Here is a 24509-nt window from a genome sequence, read left to right on the forward strand (position 1 = left end):
GATTAGTTACAAGGGTTAACATTATTAGAAATCTTAAATCGATATCTTATCACACATTTTCTCAAAATCAATATTCGTCTCATAAAAAATCCCAAATCAGTACTCTTACGACACATTTATCTCCGAATAACATTTCGTCTGTTTCTTGGAAAATTTTAAACGGTGCTTCATAAAATGTTTATCACTAATTAACACTGAAATTCTCAACTGGAGGTGGATTCCTACATGATAGATAGATTATGAAATAAAGTGACAACCTTTTATTACTCATAAGATAGATTTCGCTAGTGTTATGGTGATATTTTTCCTTTCTAAGCAAAAATAAAATAAAATGAAATCACAAAATGACAAACTTTCCATTTTTCATTTTTTGAGCAGTGTGTTCATTCAACGCGCGTGCTTCTCACTCGTGAACTTATCGCGTCTTTTCCGCGTAATATTCCTTTCCCGTTTTTCATTTTCTTTATCCCTTTTGGTGGTTCATCGAAAGAGATGATAATATCAGCAACACGAAAAGCTTTGAAAATGGTGGAATATTGAAAAACCCACAATCAAGAATCCATCTCTCTCTCTCTCTCTTCCTAGCCATTATCAACGCCTCGCTTTACTTTCCCAGTTACATAAAGCAGAGAACCAGACACGCCCTCTCGCGCGAGAATTCTCGATCCCAACAGCAAGCCAGTGCTTTTTACATGGCGTTTCTTCAATGTGACTTCAGATTCGAGTTTTCAAGAGCTTAGCTTCGAGAAGCCGTCATCTGGGTCTTTGCGCTAGACCTCAAGGAAGGAGCTTTTTGGGTTTTTTCCTTCCTTTCCTTTTCGTTTGCGATTCTGGGTTTGGAAAATTCTTGGGTTGCGAAAGGGACGAAAGGGAAAGATGTTGGTGAGGAATGTGGTGGTGTTGATGCTGTTGGTGACGGTTGTTGCTCGATTATTCTCTACACTGATAGAATCGGCACTTTCAAATCTGCCTCTTGTAAGTTTCCTTTTAGCTTTTTTATGATTTCTTACGCAAGTTCTTTCAAGAAATGAATCTTGCCTCGAAATGTCAGATTGATTGATTCCTCTCTCTCTCCATCTCTCTCACTCTCTGTCTTACGTGTATTGGTTTTTTGCCTCTTTGTCTATTTCTTGCAGCTAGGAATGAATTCATAGAGGAAGGCACATCCTTTGTACGTTTTTTCCACTTATAGATTTATTTCACGAGCACCCAAGACGATTAATTACTGATTTTTGGTGATTTTGCTTGGTGTTGATACTCAGACTTTTAGTGGTGATACAGGGCGTTTGAACGTGCTTCCACAGGTATGTTTAGTCCTGGGTTTTAATTGTTTCTTCTATTGCTTTTTTTTTTCTCTTTTTCTGTGGTTGTTTTTGCTGTTAACTGAGATCTCGCTCTCACCCCCCTTGTTTTGAATGCAGGAATCATCAGCAACTCTTAAAGAGCCGATTGGATTAGTGTACACAGATAATACAACTAAAGGTGCTCTTTTTGGATCGATTTATCTGTTTGATTTGTTTTTGGATTTGCTTTTGCTGTTTCCGCTCCACATCAAATTGTACGGTACAAGTCGTGAATCTCATCCCAGAAAAAAATGGTCAATCGGTGGAAATTTTTGTTGATTTTTTTTTTTGTAATTTATTCAATTTTTATTTTGTTGATATTGTAAATTAGATTTGCAAAAACAAGAGGGAATAGAGCATAAATCTGCAAGAGTATTGTCAGCAACGGCTGATGACGGTCAAGCTCAAAAGGAGAACCCCATCAGACAGGTAACTGATGGGAAAAATCAAGAAATGCAGAGTGGAATTTCGGGAAAGTCTACTGTGGCAGGGGACAATGAAGTTAGGAGAGAAGGGAAAATTCCCAAGGACAAGGATGGGAAAGCTAAAGTTTCCAGGCGGTCATCATCAGATAATGTTGCACAGAATGTGGTAAATTCATCTCGACCTTGACTAGTTTTCATGTGGCGGGTTGGCTTATTAAATCTCTTAGTTGTTGGAAATATGGTGCAGTAAAGGCTTGTTTCGTGCTTTTGTTCTTGGTCCTAAATTAATACAACTTGCAGGCAGGTCTTGTGTTGAAATTGATGGTAAGGAGTTCCTTTAGTTGCTTTTAGTGATTTTTTACAAGGGTCGGAGTAATTTTCATAATGCATATAGAGTTGGGTATTGGTTGTGACTTTAGAATTTGACAATCAAACTTAATTGCTTATGAGAATCTTCTTTTGTCCTTCCTTTCTTATTTGTCAAGGTAGAGAACACAGTCGACTGATTGATTTTATCCATCAGTTGTGTTGTTTAGGTCCCCAACTTGTATGCACATTTTTTGGTTGATTTCTTGAATGTTTCAATTGAATTTGACAATCCATGAGAAATGAATGAACTTTTAGGTCTCAGAGAGTGTAATTCGACTCCATATAATTAGGATTTCACAATTCTTCTTCAGGAAGTGAAAGCCGAAGACCGGTCTCCTAAGACTCCTGTCATCCGTGGAAAACAAGAGACTGCAAAATCTGTGGAGGGACAGAATGAGCAAACGGCAATGCCCGATGCTCGTGTCCGGCAGCTTAAAGATCAGTTGATCAGGGCCAAAGTTTACTTATCTCTACCAGCCACTAAGAACAATCCTCATTTTACTAGAGAGCTTCGACAGCGGATCAAGGAAGTTCAACGAGTGGTTGGGGCAGCAGTTAAAGATTCCGATCTGCCGAGGAAGTAAGTTCATGTGTCTCTACTGCTAAGATCACAAGTTGCATACTCTCATATGCATGTGAGTCTATATTAATATCTTGATTGGCACATACAGACGTATGGTCGTAAATGTGATTCATTTTCTCATCTTGTTTAGCTATGAGAACTGACAGAGAGTGCCATAAAATGTGCAGCTCAAATGACCGGTTGAAAGCTATGGAGCAAACATTGGCCAAAGGCAAGCAAATTCAAGATGACTGCGCTGCTATTGTACGGAAACTTAGGGCTATGCTCCATTCGACAGAAGAGCAGCTTCGAGTGCACAAGAAGCAGACGCTGTTCTTGACACAGTTGACTGCAAAAACCCTTCCAAAGGGTCTTCATTGTCTTCCTTTACGCCTTACTAGCGAGTACTATGCCCTGAATTCTACCCAACAGCACTTCCCAAACCAAGAGAAATTGGAGGACCCCCGGCTGTTCCATTATGCACTGTTCTCTGACAACGTGTTGGCAGCAGCTGTTGTCGTGAACTCAACAATCACCCATGCGAAGGTATCTTTGTTTGCCTGTAAAGATTAACTCTATTGAGATTGGCTTCTAAGAAGAAAGTAAATGGTCGAAAACTTAGTGACTAGGGAAAATGATAATGTTGTGATGCTTCTGCTTTTCTTTTTGGCTTGACTTCTTGTTTATTTCTTTCGGGATCATGGACAGGAACCCTCGAAACACGTCTTCCACGTTGTTACAGACCGGCTCAACTATGCAGCAATGAGGATGTGGTTCTTAGTAAATCCTCTGGGGAAAGCCACTATTCAAGTTCAGAACATAGAAGAATATACCTGGTTAAACTCGAGTTACAGTCCAGTGCTCAAGCAGTTGGGTTCTCCATCCATGATTGATTATTACTTCAGGACTCATCGTGCGAATTCTGATTCAAGTCTGAAGTACAGGAACCCTAAGTACTTATCTATTTTGAACCATCTTCGATTTTACCTACCGGAGATCTTCCCCAAGCTGGATAAGGTGCTGTTTTTAGATGATGATATAGTGGTACAAAAGGACCTCACTGGTCTGTGGTCCCTAAATTTGAAGGGAAAGGTCAATGGTGCTGTGGAGACTTGTGGGGAAAGCTTCCATCGCTTTGATCGCTATCTCAATTTCTCTAATCCTCTCATCTCAAAGAATTTCAATCCCCATGCTTGTGGCTGGGCCTATGGCATGAACGTCTTTGACTTGAAGGAATGGAAGAAGCAAAACATCACTGGAGTGTACCACAATTGGCAGAAACTTGTAAGTAGTCATTGGGACGTTCTTATATTCAGTTCAACACATCTTTCATTGTTTGGTCATACAGTCTATTTAGTACAAGTGAAGCTACATGTTTTAAAGCATGAATAGAATGCCGAACTTACTTATATACCCCACCATGGTGGACGGATTTGGAACTAAAGTATCAGGTGGTCAATGCTTTTTGAACTCAACTATTGTGCTTATCTCATGATACTATTTTAAAGCAATAGCCTCAGGCAGAAAATTTCATTGTCCGATCAGTCAATTTAAATCATGTCCACGAGGCCTGAAATGCTTAAATCACTGAAAAGCATTTGTTTTTGCAGAATCATGATAGACAACTGTGGAAGTTGGGGACCCTGCCACCTGGCTTGATTACATTCTGGAATCGTACTTATCCACTTGATCGGTCGTGGCATGTGCTGGGACTAGGTTATAATCCTAATGTCAACCAGAGGGAGATAGAGCGGGCTGCCGTCATTCACTACAACGGCAACATGAAACCGTGGCTTGAGATTGGCATGCCCAAGTACCGGAACTATTGGACAAAGTATGTTGATTACGATCATGTCTATCTGCGGGAGTGCAACATTAATCCATAAACCAACTCTGGATTCGCCCGTCGGTGACTTTCCCCGAGCATCAAGATACCTATTCTTACAGGTCCACATCACTCTCCATGTAGGCACTTGTTTTTTGTCAGGAATTAACGCTCTCCGATTCTTTCTGTACACATTTCAGTTTTCCCCTTTCTTTTCTTTTTTCTTGGTTCATTTTTGGGCATAGTAGATTTGGTTCGAGAATGAGTTATGCAATGCTCTGTTCCTTATAGCAAAATTTGCAGGTGAATTTGTAAATGAATGAAGCTAGCAGTTTTTTTTTTTCCCTTTGCCGGCCGTGTCATTAGAATCAATGTCAATCTTTTAAGAGCGTGATTCTCCTCTCCTTGACATTCGACTCGTTTGCTCATGCCAATGGACTTATTGCCTGAACGTGTAGGGTTTTCTATTTGAGTTCCTGACCATAACATTTTGTTCACCTACGGATGAAGGGTTGTTCTGGTGCCCATTTTGGGTGAATGTTCTAAACGGGGAGCTTACTGTCAGACATATTCCTTCTTTCAAAAGGACAAAGAAAGAGGGTTGTGAATCTTTTACATTGTCCAACCAAAGTAAAGCCGGTGTGGATCATTTGTCCTTTGTTGTTGCCCACTGCCGACCATTAGTGAAATATATAGCAAAGTATTGATTTTTGAGTAGCTTTTGTTTGGGACTTTGTTGGAGTTTCCTTCTTCTGCTCTTTTGTATTTGTTCTATATATGTGTGTGTGTGTGTAATACGATGTTAGGTAAGGATGATGATGAAAGGTGTGAGCTTTGCTGTGAAGTTGGGAAGGGAAATAGCTGTCAAATGTGGGTATGCAGTGATGATGCTCTGAGAGTGAGATCTGGGTGAGGCCAGTGCGCAACCCCACATGTGGTTGGTCGAGTATGAAATATTAATTGGTTGAGACTTGTCACATGCAAACCTGTTCTTGGTGTTTGAAAAAAATTGCATGTTTGGTATTCTATTATTCATTATTTATCATCTGGGAGTCATTTGCCCTTCAATTACGGTTGGAGATGGAGATGAGTGAATGAGGGTGGTGGTGGTGGTTGTCAAAGCAAATCATTTGGGTCCTCCCCCCACCTTTCGGCCAGTTCTTTTAGTGGGGGTTGGCCCCCATGCCTTTCTCCTTTTGAATTGTATTCTCGCTTTATGTGGAGAAGGAAAATTTAAGTGGACTGATGAACGTTCGGTGAGTGGGGTGCTAATCTGGAGCGTTGGTTTGGTGGGGGCAGTGTACATCTGTCATCATTTTGGTGAATTTTGCTATTGAATTATTGAATCTATTTGAAATTAATGCACCGGAATCGCACCAATTTCAATGACCTAAAGTCCACTAACTGTGTTAATACTTAAATGGAAAGACGACAAAGGGCCACGTCGGGTGCTCTTTGAAGTAAACTCATACACTTGACCATAGAAGAAGATTACTGCGTATACATATCTGGGTAAAAATGCCCTGTTGCACTTTTTAAGTTACGTTAATGTCAGGCTTGAAATTTTGAATGGCAAGGAAAAATTGAGTATATGCAACTTACTAAGATATAAATGACCGGAACAAGCGGGATGTGCCTATACAGTCGCACTGCCCGTGCCGCCGGATTGTCCGGAACATTAGCTCCTCTGGTCGTGACAATTGGATCTCTTTGTCGTTCGGGAAGTTGTGAAGGATTGCTGGTTTGGTTTGGTCATTTGGTGAATGGTCTTTGATAGCTTCCGTTGTACGCATGGGGGATTGTTTCTTCATTAACTTTGCATCTGCATGGTTGGTTGCCTCATATTCGGGCTGATTGAAGCAAGCTGCAAAGCTCTTGCACATGTCGTTCATGGCATGTCGTCTTTGTCGCTGTACACTCGGGTATCTTTAAAATAACCTCCTCCTTGTCATAGAGGTTTAGTCGCATGCAGGGACGTAATCTCTATGCTCACTTGCACATTTGTCTTGACTCCTACACAAACCTCGGAGCGTTTTAATGATCCCGCCGTGGCCTGCATCGGTCCGGACATGGAAGTAATCACAAAGAAATGGACTACGTGAGTTCATGACCATTTCTGGGAGCGGAGTGAAGTATCGTACGGCACGGATATGGTTTTGCTGCATTACAAGTGAAGTGGGGCTTTGACGAAGACATGTCTCCTGAGGAAATTTTTGGCATTTTTCCTACGGTGGCTTGTTCTCCAAGGGTTCATTCATATGTCTTGTCAGAGAGATTATGCTGGTGCATCGCCTATTTCACAATCCAACATTGTAACAAGATACAGAGATTGACAAAATATGCAGAGTTCTAGCAGTTTGAAAATTTCACGACACGTTTTGAGTCCTCCAATCTATTTTGACGATCTTGCAAGCAAGAATTGCTATCTAGAGTGGTTCGGTCCCTTTTCTCGAGTAATTCCAGTTCCGTTTGTGCGGCGTGCTAATCTGGACTTGACAGGAGCTGCTTGCGGGGCATCAGGTCTAGTGCACTGGCGCTTATGACGCCCTTTGACAGAAGCTGTTCATTCCAGATTCAAGACGTGGACATCTTCTAGTTTATCTGGTCGATCACCTTAGAGCCATCTGGGTAGTCGTTGCAACATGATGCTCCATGCCTAAATGTGTGAGAGCTATCGTACATATGGCTTGGCATAGTGCCTACTATTATTCGACTCTTTTCGTGATCCATCTGAAAGTTCAGATAATGCATTCTAGTATGTGACTTTGAAAGAGTGTAATGCCGAAATGAGCTTGCTTTGATTTCTCTCTTTTTGTTTTCCCATCACTGAAGAGATGCTTATCAAATTATCAATGTAATGAATACCGTTACCATCAAGTCATGTGAAGTCTTCTTCTTGTTTCCTCTGTGACATATGACATGATTTCCATCTTGAGTAAGTCTGTCTGATCTTGTCCACGAATCCTTTCATCATTACGCTCATTAATCTATATTTTGTCCTGGCCAATTCCGCTGTATATGGTACGGTCAGATTTTAGTGTTTCAATGCTTCATAAATTTTTAAGGGAAAGCAAAAACCGGCGTATTTGCCCCGTCGCACTTCATTGCACATTGGATCATTCTGATTTCCAATGAATGTCACTTTCGATCTTGTTCACCTTTTATGGCCAGGTTGGCTTTCATTTCCAGAGGTTGCTTCTCGATTGTTTTCCCAGCATTGGATGATCACTCTTCATCATTTCCAGTGTGCTCGTAGTTGTTACTGAATCGGACAATAGGTGTCTTAAGAGTTAGAAATGTCTGCTGTAGCACTTGAAGGGTGAAAGACAGGAGAGAGTATCATAGTAAGACAGTTGCAGCATGTTTATCCCTTGTATGAATTGCATTGCTGAGCACGAAGGACAGGTTACTGGATTTGATAAAATGAGGTAACTTTGAGCCGACTTGTCGATGATTACTGGTAAGGGCCCGGCGATTGCAAACCAGCCTCCAGTAGAACGCCTTCATCAGTGTCCTATGAGAATAGGGATCTTTACGGCCTCTCGGAAACATGTGTTGCTGTTGGTCCATCACTTTAGGCGCATGCGATGATGACTAAACCAATAGCCTATGATTGGCGTTCTTCGTCACAACTAGAGGTGTCAAACGGGTGGAGCGGGTCGAATATGATCCAACTCATATTGACCCATTTCATCCATTTTGATCCATTTTTATTCAGTGCAAATCTAACGGTCCATACCCGACTCAACCCATTTCGACCCGACTCGTATTACTTAAGAACTTTTATATTTGACCGAATCATGGAATATTTATTTCTTATAATTTGTTAAGAAAGATGATATTGCTAAAACACTTTAATGCAATATAAATATAGTAAACTTTTTCTTGAATTTTTTGTTCAAAAAATTATTTTTTATTTTATTTTTTGTTATGTTTTCTTTTCCTTTTTTTACTATTTTATTTGTTAAAAACAATTTTATTTTATACTTTCTTTTCATTTTTTCCCTTTGAAATCCGATGGGGGCGACCGGCGGCGGACGGCAGCTGGCGACCTCCCACCTCTTGACGGTTCTTATATTTTTTAACTCTATTTTTCTTTCTTTCTTTTACTTATGAAAAATAGAAATTAAAAATAAAAAAAATATAAACTAATGTACTTGAGGCCCATTTACAACAGGTGCTTGCGAAAGCCGCAGGTCACGCCCATTTTTGATGGGTTGAAAATGGTTTCAAATGTGTAATCCATTTTTCATCCTTCCAATTCAATTTCAACTTTTTGGGCTCATTTTCACTCCGCCCTTTAAAAACTTATGATCCGTATAGATCCCATTTGTACAAAATATGAGTCAGCTCAAATACTCATATTGACAGCGCTAGTCACAACGGAATCAACTCGAGCTCGTATAATTGATGAATTGGCTTTACCATATAAATGTGCTTAGATAGCAATTGATTATGGTCTTGCTATAGATCGACTAGATGACAAAAGGCTAGCTGATGTGCACCTAAATCTTCCTTCCTTGACTAATACCTTAATTAAGCGATGCTAATGAGTATAGTACAGATAAAGTAAACAATATCTTGCCAGCTCATTTTGGTACTAAAATCAGGATCCCATTCATTTACTATAGTGGGAATCCATTTCTATCCTTTCCATTTAAATTTATGTTGCAGAATCCTCCATGTCGCAAAATAAAGCTGCAATTAATTGATACATTCCTGTTAAACCTGGGAATTTTACATCTCTCGTTCCTACTTAAGCAGAGATTAACTAGGCTCCTATAAGCATGATTCAACCATTCCTCCAAGTTCAGATAGAGGAAAGAAAACGATGGCGACATCTTATGCTCTTCGTCTCTTCTGCAATCTCACATTCTTCACCTGTCTTGCATCGATCATGATTGGATCCTCGGTCATCACCGCCGATTCCGACCTAGTCGAGCGAATGTGCGGCCGGAGCTGCAGCCGGGCAACGTCCTCTGACAAGTTTTGCAAGGACGCTCTCAACTCTGATTGGCGCACACCGGGTGCTGATGCGACTATACTAGCCTATGTGGCCTTCGGTTTGGCGCATCGCAACGCTTCGAGCACCCAAGACCAGATAACTTCGCTGCTAAGTAACTCTACTGGTCCGGTGCGCCAGCACCTCGAGCAATGCCTCCTAGATTATGCAACAGCCTTAAATAACACTGAAGAGGCTTTAACCGACTTGGATTGGGAGGAATTTGGCAGATTGACCTCCTTTGCTGCTACGACATGGGAGCAAGCGAAGAACTGCGAATCGGCCTTTAATGGAACAAAATCTCCATTGACTGATAACAACAACAATCTGTTCGGGCTTTCAGAGATTTGTGTTTGTATTTCGTATCAGCTCATTGTCTGACCTAGAATTTTTGTACCTAAAAATTGCATAATTTCACTAATAAAACATTTGTCTATCAAGTTGTCATGTTGTTTGTTCTTGGAGCATGGAGATTCGAGTCCTCTTCAAAGCATAATATTGAGATACCATGGTTTGATTTTTTATGGGTATGAAATTTTTTTTTTCCCTTTTTTGGTAAAAGAGGCTTCAAAGCGGTTTCGGCCTTAGAATCGCGAATGGAACTATCCTCGGGCAGATTCTATGTCTGCGGACTCGGAAATAGTAGCAGTTTCCCAAAATAGGTTAAATCTAGTTCTCGGATTGAACCAGAGGCAATGCTCGCCCCTATAGTCAGTGCTGTAGTTTGTTCTCATTTATCGCGAGTTTCGCTTCGATCTCTCGATCCGATTCACATTCCAAAAGTGACGCATGGACCAAGTTTCGTCGCACGGGTATGTTTGGATCTCGAATGCATTTAATGAAAAGAAACTAACATCTGGCTCACTAGCTCAGATTCAGGACTGATTTCCTGCCTCTGAACAGCTGCTACGAAAATTCAACAGGTGATGCAAGCATTTAGTGTCGGCATCATGCGTCAACTCCATTTGGCTTTGGTCGGGAAAAAGCATATAACATTCACTTAAAGAGAGTTTTGTGAAAACACATCCAAAGCATCGGAATAAAATAAATCCCAAAAAGACTGGAGGGGATAAAGGTTCCGATTGCTAGGTAGGTTTCTTTTTCTTTGGGCCTTTGCAACCGAATTTGCAACTTTGTAAGTCTCTCTATTGCAATGAGCCAACTTTGTATCCATCTACTTTGTGCAATCGATGCACCAAGCAACTTTGTATCCATCTACTTCAAAAACACTAGTAACTGAAGCTTGCACCTCTGCGATACTCTTTATCAATTAACATAGAGTAACAGCAATAGTAGTAGCACAGAAAGTATGCTTCTCTCTATTTACTACTTTGGTAAACATATCAGTTGGATTCTTCGATCATCAATCTTATGTAGCTTTAACTCATTATTTTTTAATTCTAGCTCGATGAAGTAATAACGTTTCTTGATATGTCTAATCATTGCGTGATAAGCTGCATTCTTTGCTAAGTGCATTGCACTTTGACTATCACTCCATAGTGTGCTCACTAACTGTTTTTTATGTTGCTCCTCCATGAAATCTTGTGAACACATGATTTCCTTGGAGGCTTCTGTGATCGCAATGTACTTCGCTTCTATTGTCATAGAGCCACGACTTTCTATAGTTGAGATATCCAACTCACTGATGTACATGCAACTGTAAAAACATATCCAGCGGTGCTCTTACCACTATCTCAATCACTTGAGTGATCTACATCTACATAACCTTGCAACTCTATAGATGTACCTCCATAACAAAGAGAGTAATTTGATGTACCTGCAAGATATCTTAATATCCATTATACTTGATTCCAATGCTCTCTTCTCGGGTTCTGCAAATATCGACTCACAACTTCCACTGCTTATGCAATGTTTGGTCTCGTGCCCACCATGTCATATATCAAACTTCGCACTGCTAATGCATATGAAACTAATGCCATCTCATCTTTCAAAGCTTGAATACTCTGACACATAAACTTGGATAGTTTGAAGTGACTCAAGAGATGCTTATCAAATTATCAATGTAAGGAACACCGTTACCATCAAGTCAAGTGAAGTCATCTTCTTGTTTCCTCAGCAACATATCTCATGGTTTTCATAATAAGCAAGTCTGTCTGATCTTATCCGCGAATCCTTCATCATTATGCTCATTCATCTATATTCTGTCATGCCCAATTCTGCTGTCAATGGTACGGTTAGATTTTGGTGTTTCAATGCTTCAAGAAATTCTAAGAAAAAGCAAAAACCGGTACGTTTGCCCGTCGCACTTCATTGCACATTGGATCACTCTGATTCCCAATGAATTTCGCTTTCGTTCTTGTTCACCTTTGGTTGACGATTTCTGTTTTCATTTCCAGAGGGTGCTTCTCGATTTCTTTCCACGCATTGGATGATCACTCTAATTATCATTTCCAGTGTGCCCATAGTTGTTACCGAATCGGACAATAAGTATGTTAAGAGTTGCGATGGAGAAATGTCTGGTTGTAGCACCTGAAGGGTGAAAGACAGAGAAGATAGTAAGACAATTGCAGCATGTTTGTCCCTTGTATGAATTGCATTGCTGAGAACGAATATCAGGTGACTGGATTTGATAAAATGTGGTAGCTTAGAGCTGACTTGGCCACGATTGCTGGTAAGGGCACGGCGATCGCAAATCAGCCTTGAGGAGAACGCCTTTATTAATTTCCGATAATCACAGGGATCTCTACTGCCTCTCGGAAACATGTTTTGCTGTCGCTAACTTCTTTCCTACACAAGATTGATCACTGTCGGTCCATCACTTTAGGCATGCGATGCTGACTAGACCAATAGTCTATTGTCGGTGTTCTTCGTCATAGCTAGAGGTGTCAAACAGGTTAAATGAGTTGAATATGGTCTGACCCGTATTGACTCATTTTCATACTGTACAAATCTAACAACCTATACCCGACCCGAACCGTATTACTTAAACATGTCTATACTTAACCAAATCATGAAATTTTTGTTTCTTATAATTTGTAAAGAAAAATGATTTGCTAAAACACTTTAATGCAATACAAATGTGGGGAATTTTTTTTTAAATTTGTTTGTTAAAAGATTATTTTAAAATAATACTTTCTATTTTATATTTATTTTACATTTTATTTTCCTTTTTTCCCTTCGAAATTTGGTGGCGGCGTTCGGCGGCAAATGATGGCGAGGTGGTGGTCGAGGCGGCGGATGGAGGCAATCGGGGCTGCGTGGTGGCGACGATGGATGGAGGCGATGAGGGGGCTGCTAGCGGAGGCGGCTAACTGCGGTCGGCAACATTCCATTCCATCTCTTGAATAGTTATATTTTTAGCTTTATTTTTCTTTCTTGTAATTATGAAAAATAAAAATTAAAAAATAAAAGACATAAACTAATATACTCGAGGCACATTTACAACTGGTGCTTGTGAAAGCTTCAGGCCACGCCCATTTATGATGGCTCGAAAATGAGTTCAATAGCGGTAACCCATTTTTCACCTATCTGATTCAGTTTTAACTTTGCAGCCCCATTTTCACTCTGCCCTTTAGAAACTTATAACCCATTTGTCCAAAACATGGGTCAGAAAATGGGTCATGGATCCATATTGATGGCTTTAGTCCCAACGGAATCGACTCCCCGCTCGTGTAATTTATGAATTGGCTTTATCATATAATGTGCTTAGATAGCAACTGACTATGGTCTAACTATAGATCGAGTAGATGGCAAAAGACTCGTTGATATGCACCAAAATATTCCTTCCATGACTAATACCTTAATTAGGTGATGCTGATGAGAATAGGACAGATATAATAAACAACATCTTGCCAGCTCATTTTGGTACTAAAATCAGGATCCCATTCATTTACTATAATGGGAATCTATTTCTATCCTTTCCATTTAAATTTATGTAGCAGAAGCCTCCATGTCGCAAAAATAAAGCTGCAATTAATTGATACATTCCTGTTAAACCTGGGAATTTTACATCTCTCGTTCCTACTTAAGCAGAGATTAACAGGGCTCCTGTAGGCACGATCCAACAACCATCCCCCAAAATTCAGACGAGAAAAGAGAAGGATGGCAACATCTTATGCTCTTCTTCTCTTCTGCAATCTCACATTCTTCGCCTTTCTTGCGTCAATCACCACTGGATCTTCATTCGTCGCCGCCGATTCCGAGCTAGTCGATCGGATCTGCAACCAAACAACACCCTATTACAAGTTTTGCTAGGACGCTCTCAACTCTGATCCGCGCACACCGGGCATTGATGGGGCCAAACTAGCCTATGTCGCCTTCAGTTTGGCGAATCGCAACGCTTCGAGCACCCGAGACCAGATAACTGCGCTACAAAGTAACTCGACCGGTCCAGTGCACCTGCACCTCGAGCAATGCTGCCTAGATTATGCAACGGCCATTGTGAAAACTACACTGGCTTTAACCGACTTGGATTGGAAGACATATGGCAGATTGACCTACTTTGCTTCTATGACACGCGACCAAGCGAAGGACTGCGAATTGGCCTTTAGGGGAACCAAATCTCCGTTGACTGATAACAACAACAATCTTTACGGGCTTTCAGTGATTTGTGTTGCTCTTGCAAAGTGGCTCAATGTCTAACCATATCTTTATAATAATATCTCAAAATTGCACAATTTCACTAATAAAACATTTGTCTGTGGAGCTGTTAAGTTGTTTGTTCATGGAGACCATGGTTTGATTTCTATGGGTACAAAAATTGTTTTTTTATTTCCTTTTTTGGTAAAAGAGGCTTCAAATGCCGTTTCGGCCTTAGAATTGGGAATGGACCTATCATGTGGGCAGATTCTAGGTTGGCGGACTCGGAAACGGTGCCACTTGTCCCAAATAGGTTCGATCTGGTTCTCGGATTGAACCAGAGGCGATGCTCACCCATATAGTGCACGCTTGACTTTGTTCTCATTTTATCGCGAGGTTCACTTTGATATCTCGATCCGCCTCACATTCCAAGAGCGATGCAAGGACCAGGTTTCAATGAAAAGAAACTAACATCTAGCTCACTAGCTTAGATTCAAAACAGATTTCCTACCTCTGAGTAGCTGCTACGAAAATTCAACAGGTGATGCCTCATCCTGTTAAACATCATTGAAAGGCTGGATCTTTTGCTTTTGGGTTCAAGCATTTATTGCCGGCATCATGCGTCAACTCCATTTGTTTTTTGGTCGGAAAAAGCAGATAAAATTCACTTAACAGAGTTTTGTGAATACACATCCAAAGCATCGGTAAAATAAATCGCAACTTTGTTGATCTCTCTACTGCAATGGGTCAACTTCAGGTTTGAAAATAACTTCTCCTCCTCCTCCTTCTTCTTGTCATTGGTTGCTGTCACGTTCATTGACTATGCAAAATTCGCCATGGTTAATGTCGTGAAAAGGTAGTGACGCTATCACGGGGGCATAGTCTCTATGTTCATATGCACATTTGTTTCAACTCCTACACAAACCTTGGAGTTTTTTTTAATGATTTCGGCATATGCCTGCATTGGCCCAGACAAAGAAAGAATCGCAGAGATATGGACTCTATGAGTTCACAGAAATTTTTGCGAGCAAACTGAATTATTGCGTGACATCGATGTAGTTTGCTGCATTATAAGTGGAAGTGGGGCTTTGACAAAGACATGTCTCCTGTGAGTTTTTGATACTTTTCCTACTGTGGCTTGTTCTCCAAAGCTTCATATATCTTGTCACAGAGATTATGCTGGTCCATCACCTATTTCATAGTCCAACAGTGTAACAAGATACAGAGATCGACAAAATATGCCAAGTTTTAGCAGTTTGGAAATTTCTCAACACTTTTTGAGCCCTCATATCTATTTGGACAAATTAGCGAGAAAGAATTGCAACCTGGGCAGATTGTCTCTTTGTTAAGTAATTGCAGTTCCGTTTAAGTGATGTTCTGATCTGGGCTCGACAGGAGCTGCTTGCAGGGTACAAGTCTAGTGAACTGGTGCTCATGATGCCCTTTGACAGAAGTTCATTTTGGAAGTAAACGTGGACATCTCCTAGTTTTCTGGCTTGGCATGATGCCCTTTCCTGATCCACCTGAATGGTCCAATGATGCATTCTAGCATGTTGATTCTAAAAAAGCCTAACAACAAAATGAGCTTGCTTTAATATCTCTTTTTCTTGATTCCCCTATCAACCAAGAGATGCTTATCCAATTAACAATGTAAGGAATACCATGACCATCAAGTCAAGTATAGGTCATCTTCTTGTTTGCACAGTGAAATCTCACATGAATTTTTCTTTTGAAGTAAGGCTGTCTGATCTTGTCCACCAATACCATCTGGATTTCACTCAATGATATACATTTTTCCTGTCCAATTCTGCTGTCTATGGTGCAGTCAGGTTTCGGTGTTTCAATGCTTTATTAAATACTAAGAAAAAGCAGGAACCCAGCATATTTCACTTACGATCCTGTCCACCTATTTTATTTTTTTTGCCAGCTTTAGTTTTCATTCCACGGAGGTTGCTTCTTGATTGTTTTCCCCACATTGGATGATCACTCTATTAATCCTTTCCAGTGTGCTCGTAGTTGTTACTGAATCGGACAATTAGTTCGTCATAAGTTACGGCGTGGTAATGTCTTATAGAACTTGAAGAGTGTGAGAAATAGAAGATAGTGTGGTAGTTACAGCATATTTGTCCCGTATTGATTGAGAACATAACGCCGAAAGCCTTGTGCAATCTAGCTTCAAATGATTCGTCTTAACGTGTTAGCACTGTGAATTTCATTTCTCTCAGTTTCCAAACATTTTGGCAGAGGTGATTCTGCTCGTATTTGTTCAAGTTAGAAAAGCAGATCTCAGCCATCTTCATAATCCAAAAGCAACATAAGACGATGACAGCATCTTGTTCATGTCACATTCTGTCTCCTTTGCGCTTGTCATCCGTCAGTCTGCTCGTGATGGCCATGTCCGAGCTAGTCAACAACGTCGGCAAGCAAGCAACCAACTACACATTCTGCACTGCGAAGCACGAACCTCTGTATTCCGGTCTGCGGGCACCTGATGCTAATGACTACACACTGGCCTGCATTGTCTGTGGCTTGGTTTATCATACATCTTTGATCGCCCAAGATTGTGTAATCTTCGATGCTAACTAACATCACCGGTCCGGGCAAGGACCCGTCAGTCCATCAGCACATCCAGCAGTGTCGAAACGTTTGTAAGACCGGTTCTATGGAAACTTGAAGAGGCACTAGCTGACTTGGTCTCCAAGAGCCTCTTTGGATTGGCTGACTTGGCGATGATTGCTAGTAAGGCACGGACAATTGCAAACAGGCCTTCAGGAGACGGCCTTCATCATTGTCCGACACTCATAGGGTTCTTGAAGGCCTCTTGGGAACATGTGTTGCAGTCAATAAGGTCCTTGCTACACAAGATAAATCACTGTCATTCCATCACTTTAGGTGCATGCGATGATGATTGAACTAATCGCCTATGGTTGACCTTTTTCGTCATAACGGAATCCACTCGAGGTCCTTCAAATGATGAGTTGCTTTGTCGTGTTAAGGTGCTTAGATAACAACTGACCATCGTCTTAACGCAGATGGATTTGTTGGCAAAAGACTAGCTGATATGCACCTAAAATCTTCCTTCGTGGACTGATTACCTTAACCAAGCGATGCTGATTGTTCTAACAAATGCAAAAAGTAAACACAGAACACAAGGATTTACGTGGTTCGATTAAGGTGACCTATGTCCACAAGCGAGGCAAAACAAGATTCCACTATAATCAAAGAGAGTACAGATTACAAAAGTCGATCTTATCGAACGAACAAAAGCACATGGCTTACAAGTCTCTCATGTAAGAAAAATCCTCAATCTAAACGAAAAAACCCTAGCTGCAGTATAAATAGAGCCCAAAAAAATTTTCTCGAGAGCGTTGCCCCCGAACCCCCATAGAGATCTGTTCATACTGCTATAGAGATTTGTTCGCTTGCTCCGAGTTGGATCTATCGGCCCAACTCTTCGCTTCATAAACTAAATCTCAATTTTTTTTTCTTCACTTTTGAGCCGCACAAAAATATATGTCGGGTTAGGTGATGAACCAAACCGAGTACATAAAATTCAAGACATATTTAACACTAATCAACATAGGACAGGTGTAGCAACTAGCATATTCGTAGCTCATTTTTGGTACTAAAATCAGGATCATAACAATTTGTGTTGAATCGCTGGGATTATATATAATGGTGATTTATTCAAATCCTTTAGAAAGATTTTTAACCATACGATCTTTCAATCAATGATTGCTTTATGTAAAACACGCGATGATGGTGTGTGAATCTACGATTGAGATTGTACCGTCCCCGACAATCTTGTCGGAGAAGCATTTTCCAATCCCTTACATCCAAAATAATGTGGCATGTTCCTCCTTGGAAATCAAGATGTTCCAAATAAAGCTGCAATTAGTTGATGCAACACTGATAATCCTGGAAATTTACATCTCTTGTTCCTATTTAAGCAGAGATTAATTGTGCCCTTCTTCTCTTACTGCAATCTCGCATTTTTGTTTTTTTTGTCTTTTACTGCTTCATGAAATCCCAGGGAAAAGCAAAAACCGAGATTCTTGCCCTTTGCACTTCATTCAACACGCATTGGATCATTCCGATTCCAAAAGAACTTCACTCTCGATCTTATTCCCCTTTTTCTTGCCAGGTTTGGTTGTATTTTCCAGAGAAGTTACTTCTTAATTTTTTTTCCCTCGTATTGGATTATCACTCTATTAATCGTTTACAGTGTGCTCGTAGTTGTTACGACACTTAACTCCGTTCATTTGACGGAAAATGAGGTGTTTTTGGAAAATATTTTTCGGGAAGTTGACAATATTTTCCGGTGTTTAAATCCTGCAAATATCTGGGGAAAAAAAAAACAAACCTTGAAAATGAATATTTGCACTGTTCAGTATGGAAAATCATTCGCCTATGCACTCCTTTTTAATAATTTTGTATTTTGTATTTTTATTTGTTTTTATTTTGTTTTTAATTTTTTATTTAATTTTTTATGTTTTTATTTTTTTCTCTTTTAATTTTAGTAATTTCTTGCTTTTTTTTTTTTTTCCTTTTACCTTTTTCTTCTATCGTCGGACCACAGTTGAGCTTGAGCCTCGCCGACCTTAAGTGAGCTTGACCTCATCGGAATTAGCAAGTTGAAGCCTTGCTTGAGGCCGAGGAGACTCAATGTCGTGCCTTGCTCGTGGCCGATTGCCGGCCGTCGCCATGGCCGGGGACGGACGGAAGAAGAAACACAATAAAAAAAAAGTAAAAATTAAAAAAATGAAAGAAAAGAAATGAAAAATAAACAAATAATTATAAAGAAAAGGAATATGAAGGAGTGGACGGAGAAAAGATGAGGAAAAATATTTTTCTCTTTTCAAAAAGAGGAAATCATTTTCTTCACTATTCAAAATGTTTTTCTATAGGTAGAAAAATTTTTTATTAACTCATTTATTTTCGTGAGCCGAACTCCAAAAAATTCGAAAAATATTTTCTTGAAAGTTGTTTTTGCGAAATGAACGGAGCCTTAGTTTATCACAAGATACGGTGTGGAAATGTCTTCCATAGCACTTAGAAGAGTGAAGGAAAAAGAGGCTGGTGAGAAAGTAACAGCACGTTTGTCCCTCGTATGAATTACCCTGCTGAGGATAAAATGCTAGTTACTGAATTTGATAAAATGTGGTATATTTGATAGTTGGGAAAATTATCAAAAAACTCCTAAATTTATTTTAATTATGTCAATGCATCATAAATCTTTTACATTTGTGTCAATTCAGTTCATTTGACCCGCTGATACTGACATGGCAAAATTTTAATAATATTTAGTATTTTATTTTTTTTAAAACTAAATCACATTGAAAAAATAAACAAATAAATAAATAAAGTTGAAAAAAGGAAAAGAAAATGGCAACGTTGGAACTGCAAGGGCTTGCACAGCCCAAGCCGCCCACCTACCACCGCTGGCAATGGCCGGCGTGGCTCGTCCAGCCCCGGCCAGTGGCCGGCGTGCCCCGCCAACCGCTGGCAAGGGTCACAAGCCAGGTGATAAATCATTGCAAGACAGCAATCTCAGTCATTGCCAGAAGAACTCTTTATAAAAAAATTCGACACATCTAACCCTCGCCCAGTTTGGCATTGGAAGCATACCCATTACTTGCGCCGTAACCCCTCCGGATTGTGCCGTAATGAGGTCATACAAGACCGAGAATAACACTGCTGTTTGGGACACGAAATTGAAGACCTTGGCTGCTCCATAGATGATGGAGTTCCCAACAGAGAACACGAATTTCATCCCGCGGACCGCCACTGCCGGTTGAACCCCACCAGTCGATGCTTCTTCCCATCTCCGCTTCGCTTCTCGCGTGCGCGTTTCTTGCGGCTCTCCATTTATTCAGCTCGCGCGCCAAGTGTTCGACGAAATGCCTAAACCATGCTCTACTTCAATCCGATTTCTACCCACTTCGTCATCAAGCCCGCCAGCAGCAGCCTTCGACCAGACCTGGGCAAGGGCCGACGACCCTCTCCAAATCTAGGCAAGGGCCTATAGGCCCTCGCCTGCAGTCCGCAGGGGTGGTCGGCCATCCCCCACCCTCTACAAGGCTTCCATTTTCTTTTCTCTTTTTTAACTTTTTCTATTTTTTTAGCCTTTTTTAAATTTTATTAATTTGTAAATATTTTTTTAACTTTTAGCTTTGTTTTTTTATTACTGATTAGGATTTTTCGACGGGCCACGTAGGATTATATTATTAATAAAACATTGCTACTTAAGATTTCTGACAAAGCTCACATAAGTTTGCACTCAAATAATAGTTTTTCAAAAAAATTGACATCAAAGTGAGTGTCTTACATAAACTTTCGCAATTCCGATGTCCTTCGTAAAAAAAAAAAAATCATAAATATATTGTAATTATGTCAATTCAATCTTAAATCTTTTGTATTTGTATCAATCAAATTTTAATTGGAAATTCTTGTAGTGGTGTCACCGATGCTGCTTTGCTAATTTTTAATAATATTTTAATATATTTTCAATTTATATATTAATATTTCCTTTTTGTTTCCTTTTGTTCCTTCTTCCTCCTGCCAGTAATAATGAGGATCTTAAAGGTCTCCCGAAAACATGAGTAGGTGTCGCTAACTCGTGTGCTACACCGGATGAATCACTGTCGGTCCACCACTTTAGGTGCATGCGATGATGTCTAAACGAATATAACCTATGGTTTCGCAAGCCTTTGTCATTGTCGGTCAACTAAGTAGGAAGGTAAGCTGTCTAGGATTCCAATCCGGTTAGGTCGTATAATTGATGAATTTGCTTTTATCAAATTAATGTGAAAAGGCTGGCCGATATGCACCCAAATCTTCCTTCCTTAATTGATACAGTAAATGATATAGGACCCTATTCATTTACCATAATGGGGATCTATTTCTATTCTTTCATTATGTTGCAGAACCTCCATGTCGCAATATAAAGCTGCAATTAATTAATGCAATCCTGTTAATCCTGAAAAATTTTACTTCTCTGGTTCCTATTTAAGCGGGGATTAACTGGGCTCCTGTAGGCACGATTCAACAACCATCCCCCAAAATTCAGATAAGAGAAAAGAGAAGGATGGCAACATCATATGCTCTTCTTCTCTTCTGCAATCTCACATTCTTCGCCTTTCTTGCGTCAATCACCATTGGATCTTCGTTCGTCGCCACTGATTCCGAGCTAGTCGAGCGGATCTGCAACCAAACAGCACCCTATTACAAGTTTTGCAAGGATGTTCTCAACTCTGATCCGCGCACACCGGGCGCTGATGGGGCCACACTAGCCTATGTGGCCTTCGAATTGGCAAATCGCAATGCTTCGAGCACCCAAGACCAGATAACTTTGCTGCTCAGTAACTCCACCGGTCTGTTGCACCAGCACCTCGAGCAATGCCACCTAGATTACGCAACAGCCATCGTGAAAACTTTTCTGGCTTTAACTGACCTGGATCAGAAGACATATGGCAGATTGACCTACGGCAGATTGACCTACTTTGCTTCTATGACAGGCGAACAAGCGAAGGACTGCGAATCGGCCTTTGATGGAACAAAATCTCCGTTGGCTAATAACAACAACGATCTTTACGGCCTTTCAGTGATTTGTGTTGCTCTTGCAAAGTGGCTCAATGTCTGACCATATCTTATAATAATCTCTCAAAATTGCACAATTTCACTAATAAAACATTTGTTTGTGGAGCTGTTAAGTTGTTTCTTCATGGAGACCAAGGTTTGATTTCTATGGGTACAAAAAAAAAAAATTCTTTCCTTTTTTGGTAAAAGAGGCTTCAAATGCTGTTTCGGCCTTAGAATTGGGAATGGAACTATCATGCAGGTAGATTCTAGGTTGGCAGACTCGGAAACGGTACCACTTGTCCCAAATAGGTTCGATCTGATTTTCGGATTGAACCAGAGGCGATGCTCACCCATACAGTGCACGCTTGACTTTGTTCTCATTTTATCGCGAGGTTCACTTTGATATCTGGATCCGCTTCACATTCCGAGAGGGATGCACGGATCAGGTTTCATTGAATGGGTATGCTTGGATCTCGAATGCATTTAATAAAAAAAACTAACATCTGCCTCACTAGCTTAAATTAATGACTGGTCTCTACTGCAGTGGGTGGGCCAACCTCGGGTTTGAAAATAGCCTCCTCCTTTTTCTTTTCATTGGTTGAAGTCGCGTTCAATGACTATGCAAAGTTGGCCATGGTTAATGTCGTGAAAAGGTGGTAACACCAGGGCGGGGACATAATCTTTCTGTTAACATGCACATTTGTTTTAACTCTTATACAAACCTTGGAGTTTTTTTTTCTGATTTCGGCATAGGCCTGCATCAGTCCGGAAATAGAAAGAATCGCAGAGATATGGACAATATGAGTTCATGCAAATTTCTGTGAGCGAACTGAATTATTGCACGACATAGATGTAGTTTGCTGCATATAAGTGGAAGTGGGGCTTTGACAAAGACATGTCGCCAGTGAGTTTTTTGATATTTTTCCTACTGTGGCTTGTTCTCCAAAGCTTCATACGTCTTGTCGGTGAGATTATGCTGGGCCATAACCTATTTCATAATCCAACAGTGCAACAAGATACAGAGATTGATGAAATATGCTCAGTTTTAGCAGTTTGGATATTTCTCAACACATTTTGGGCCTTCCAATCTATTTGGACAAATTCGTGAGAAAGGATTGCAACTGGGGAGATTCTTTCTCAAGTAATTGCAGTTCCGTTTATGCAACGTTATGATCTGGGCTCGACAGTAGCTTCTTGCTGGGAACCAGATCTAGTGAACCGGTGCTCGTGATGCCCTTTGACAGAAGTCGTTCATTTTGGAATCAAAACGTGGATATCTCCTAGTTTTTTAGATCGATAAACTTAGAGCCATTTGTGGAATCATTGCAACACAATGCTCCATTCCTAAGGGTAGGAGAGATATTTATTGCTCGGCATAATGCCTAACATTCTTTAACTTCTTTCCTGATCCATGTGAATGATCCGATGATGCATTCTAGCACGTTGATTCTAAAAGAGCATAACGACGGAACAAGCTGCTTTAATATCTCTTCTTCTTAATCCCCTATCAACCAAGAGATGCTTATCCAGTTAACAATGTAATGAATACCATGACCATCAAGTCAAGTGTATGTCGTGAGTGGATGAATCCTATGCTTTACCTTCTTCTTGTGTTGTTGATTCTTCACGTGTAGGTGGTATGTCAAGTAAGGCAGCATAATTAATCTAGATCTTCTAGTCCTTCAAGTTCCAAGCAGCATTCGAACTCGACACCTCAATGGATCATGAGCTTCTTAGTTCTTAGGTTGTAGATGCGATGGCCTTTTGATTGGTTGCGGTAGCTGATGAATATTCCATTTTCTGTCTTTTCAACTAGCTTGCTCCTCTTTTGAGTAGGGTTGTAGACATAGCATATATAGCTGAGCACCTTGAGGTGCTTCACCGAAGGCTTTCGTTTGCTCCATGTTTCGACAAGAGTTTTATTTTGAATAGCTCTAGTTGGACACCTGTTTAAGATATATAAAGTTGTGAAGACTGCTTTTGCCTAGAACAAATTTGAAAGTCCTTTCTCCTTTAACACAGATTGACATCTCCATGAGGGTTCTATTCTTTCTTTCAGCTACTCTATTTTGCTCAGGGGTGTAACCGACAATGAATTGATGATGAACTCCTTCGTCTTAACGGAACTTGTTGAACTCCCTTGAATTTTATTTTGTGCATCTGTCGCTCCTTAGGACTTTGATTCTACAGCCACTTTGATTCTTGACGTGGATCTTGAATTTTCTCAAAATAGATAAAAATCTCTAATCTTTCGCGAAAAAGTAGGCCCATGTCATTCTCGTGTCAATGAATTGAATTAAAAATCTATTCTGATTGGCTTTAGTCGTCATTGGACCTTAGACATCCGTACGAACTAGTTCCAATGGCTTTTCAGCTCTCCATGCACCTTTAGATGGGAAGGACCGCCTTTGTTGTTTTTCAAAGAGGCAGCCTTAACAAACATTTGAAATTTTCAAAATGGCTAGAAAATCTATCATTGTGTATTTCTGATTGAGAATTTTTATCCCAACAAAATTGAAGTGGCCAAATCTTCGATGTCATAGCCATGACTCATCAAGATAAGCTTTCATGGCCATATTCCTAATATACTTCCATCGAATAGGAAAGTTCCTATTCTCCATTTTAATAGAGGCAATAATATTTTGGGTCAATACCATGAAAAATCCCAAACCTGTATATCTATGACAAATTTATCCTAAACTATTTTTTGACCATGAAAAATCCTAAACCGATACACCTGTGATAAATTTATTCCAAAGTAATTTTTTGACCAAATAAAACTCCAAATTGGTACTCTTGTGACAAAATTTACCCCTAAACTAATTTTTTACCACAAAAATTCTTAAACTGGTACAATTGTGAC

The 24509-nt window shown here is 40.2% G+C and overlaps 3 protein-coding genes across 3 annotated transcripts; all 3 read left to right on the forward strand.

Annotated features, from left to right (window-relative positions):
• The first annotated feature begins 557 nt into the window (after positions 1 to 557).
• LOC125316562 (probable galacturonosyltransferase 4) lies at positions 558 to 4914 on the forward strand. Its single transcript, XM_048285197.1, is given in 10 exon segments — positions 558 to 925; positions 928 to 975; positions 1137 to 1171; positions 1263 to 1304; positions 1422 to 1482; positions 1675 to 1934; positions 2449 to 2717; positions 2888 to 3245; positions 3408 to 3983; positions 4310 to 4914. Coding segments are annotated over 10 exon segments (1974 nt in total). The 5' UTR covers positions 558 to 876; the 3' UTR covers positions 4586 to 4914.
• Positions 4915 to 9355: 4441 nt separating this feature from the next.
• Positions 9356 to 9907, forward strand: LOC115755406. Its single transcript, XM_030694786.2, has one exon. It carries the CDS (start codon positions 9356 to 9358, stop codon positions 9905 to 9907), a length of 552 nt encoding a protein of 183 aa, XP_030550646.2.
• Positions 9908 to 21152: 11245 nt separating this feature from the next.
• LOC115730929 (cell wall / vacuolar inhibitor of fructosidase 2-like) lies at positions 21153 to 21707 on the forward strand. Its single transcript, XM_030661543.1, has one exon. It carries the CDS (start codon positions 21153 to 21155, stop codon positions 21705 to 21707), a length of 555 nt encoding a protein of 184 aa, XP_030517403.1.
• The last annotated feature ends 2802 nt before the right edge of the window (positions 21708 to 24509 follow it).

This window comes from Rhodamnia argentea, chromosome 9 (assembly GCF_020921035.1).
Source record: "Rhodamnia argentea isolate NSW1041297 chromosome 9, ASM2092103v1, whole genome shotgun sequence".
In the NCBI taxonomy this organism is placed as follows: Eukaryota; Viridiplantae; Streptophyta; class Magnoliopsida; order Myrtales; family Myrtaceae; genus Rhodamnia; species Rhodamnia argentea.

Bases quoted from the DNA above. Each gene is read 5' to 3' on its own strand.
- LOC115755406 (XM_030694786.2), top strand. From the start codon at position 9,356: ATGGCGACATCTTATGCTCTTCGTCTCTTCTGCAATCTCACATTCTTC.
- LOC115730929 (XM_030661543.1), top strand. From the start codon at position 21,153: ATGGCAACATCATATGCTCTTCTTCTCTTCTGCAATCTCACATTCTTC.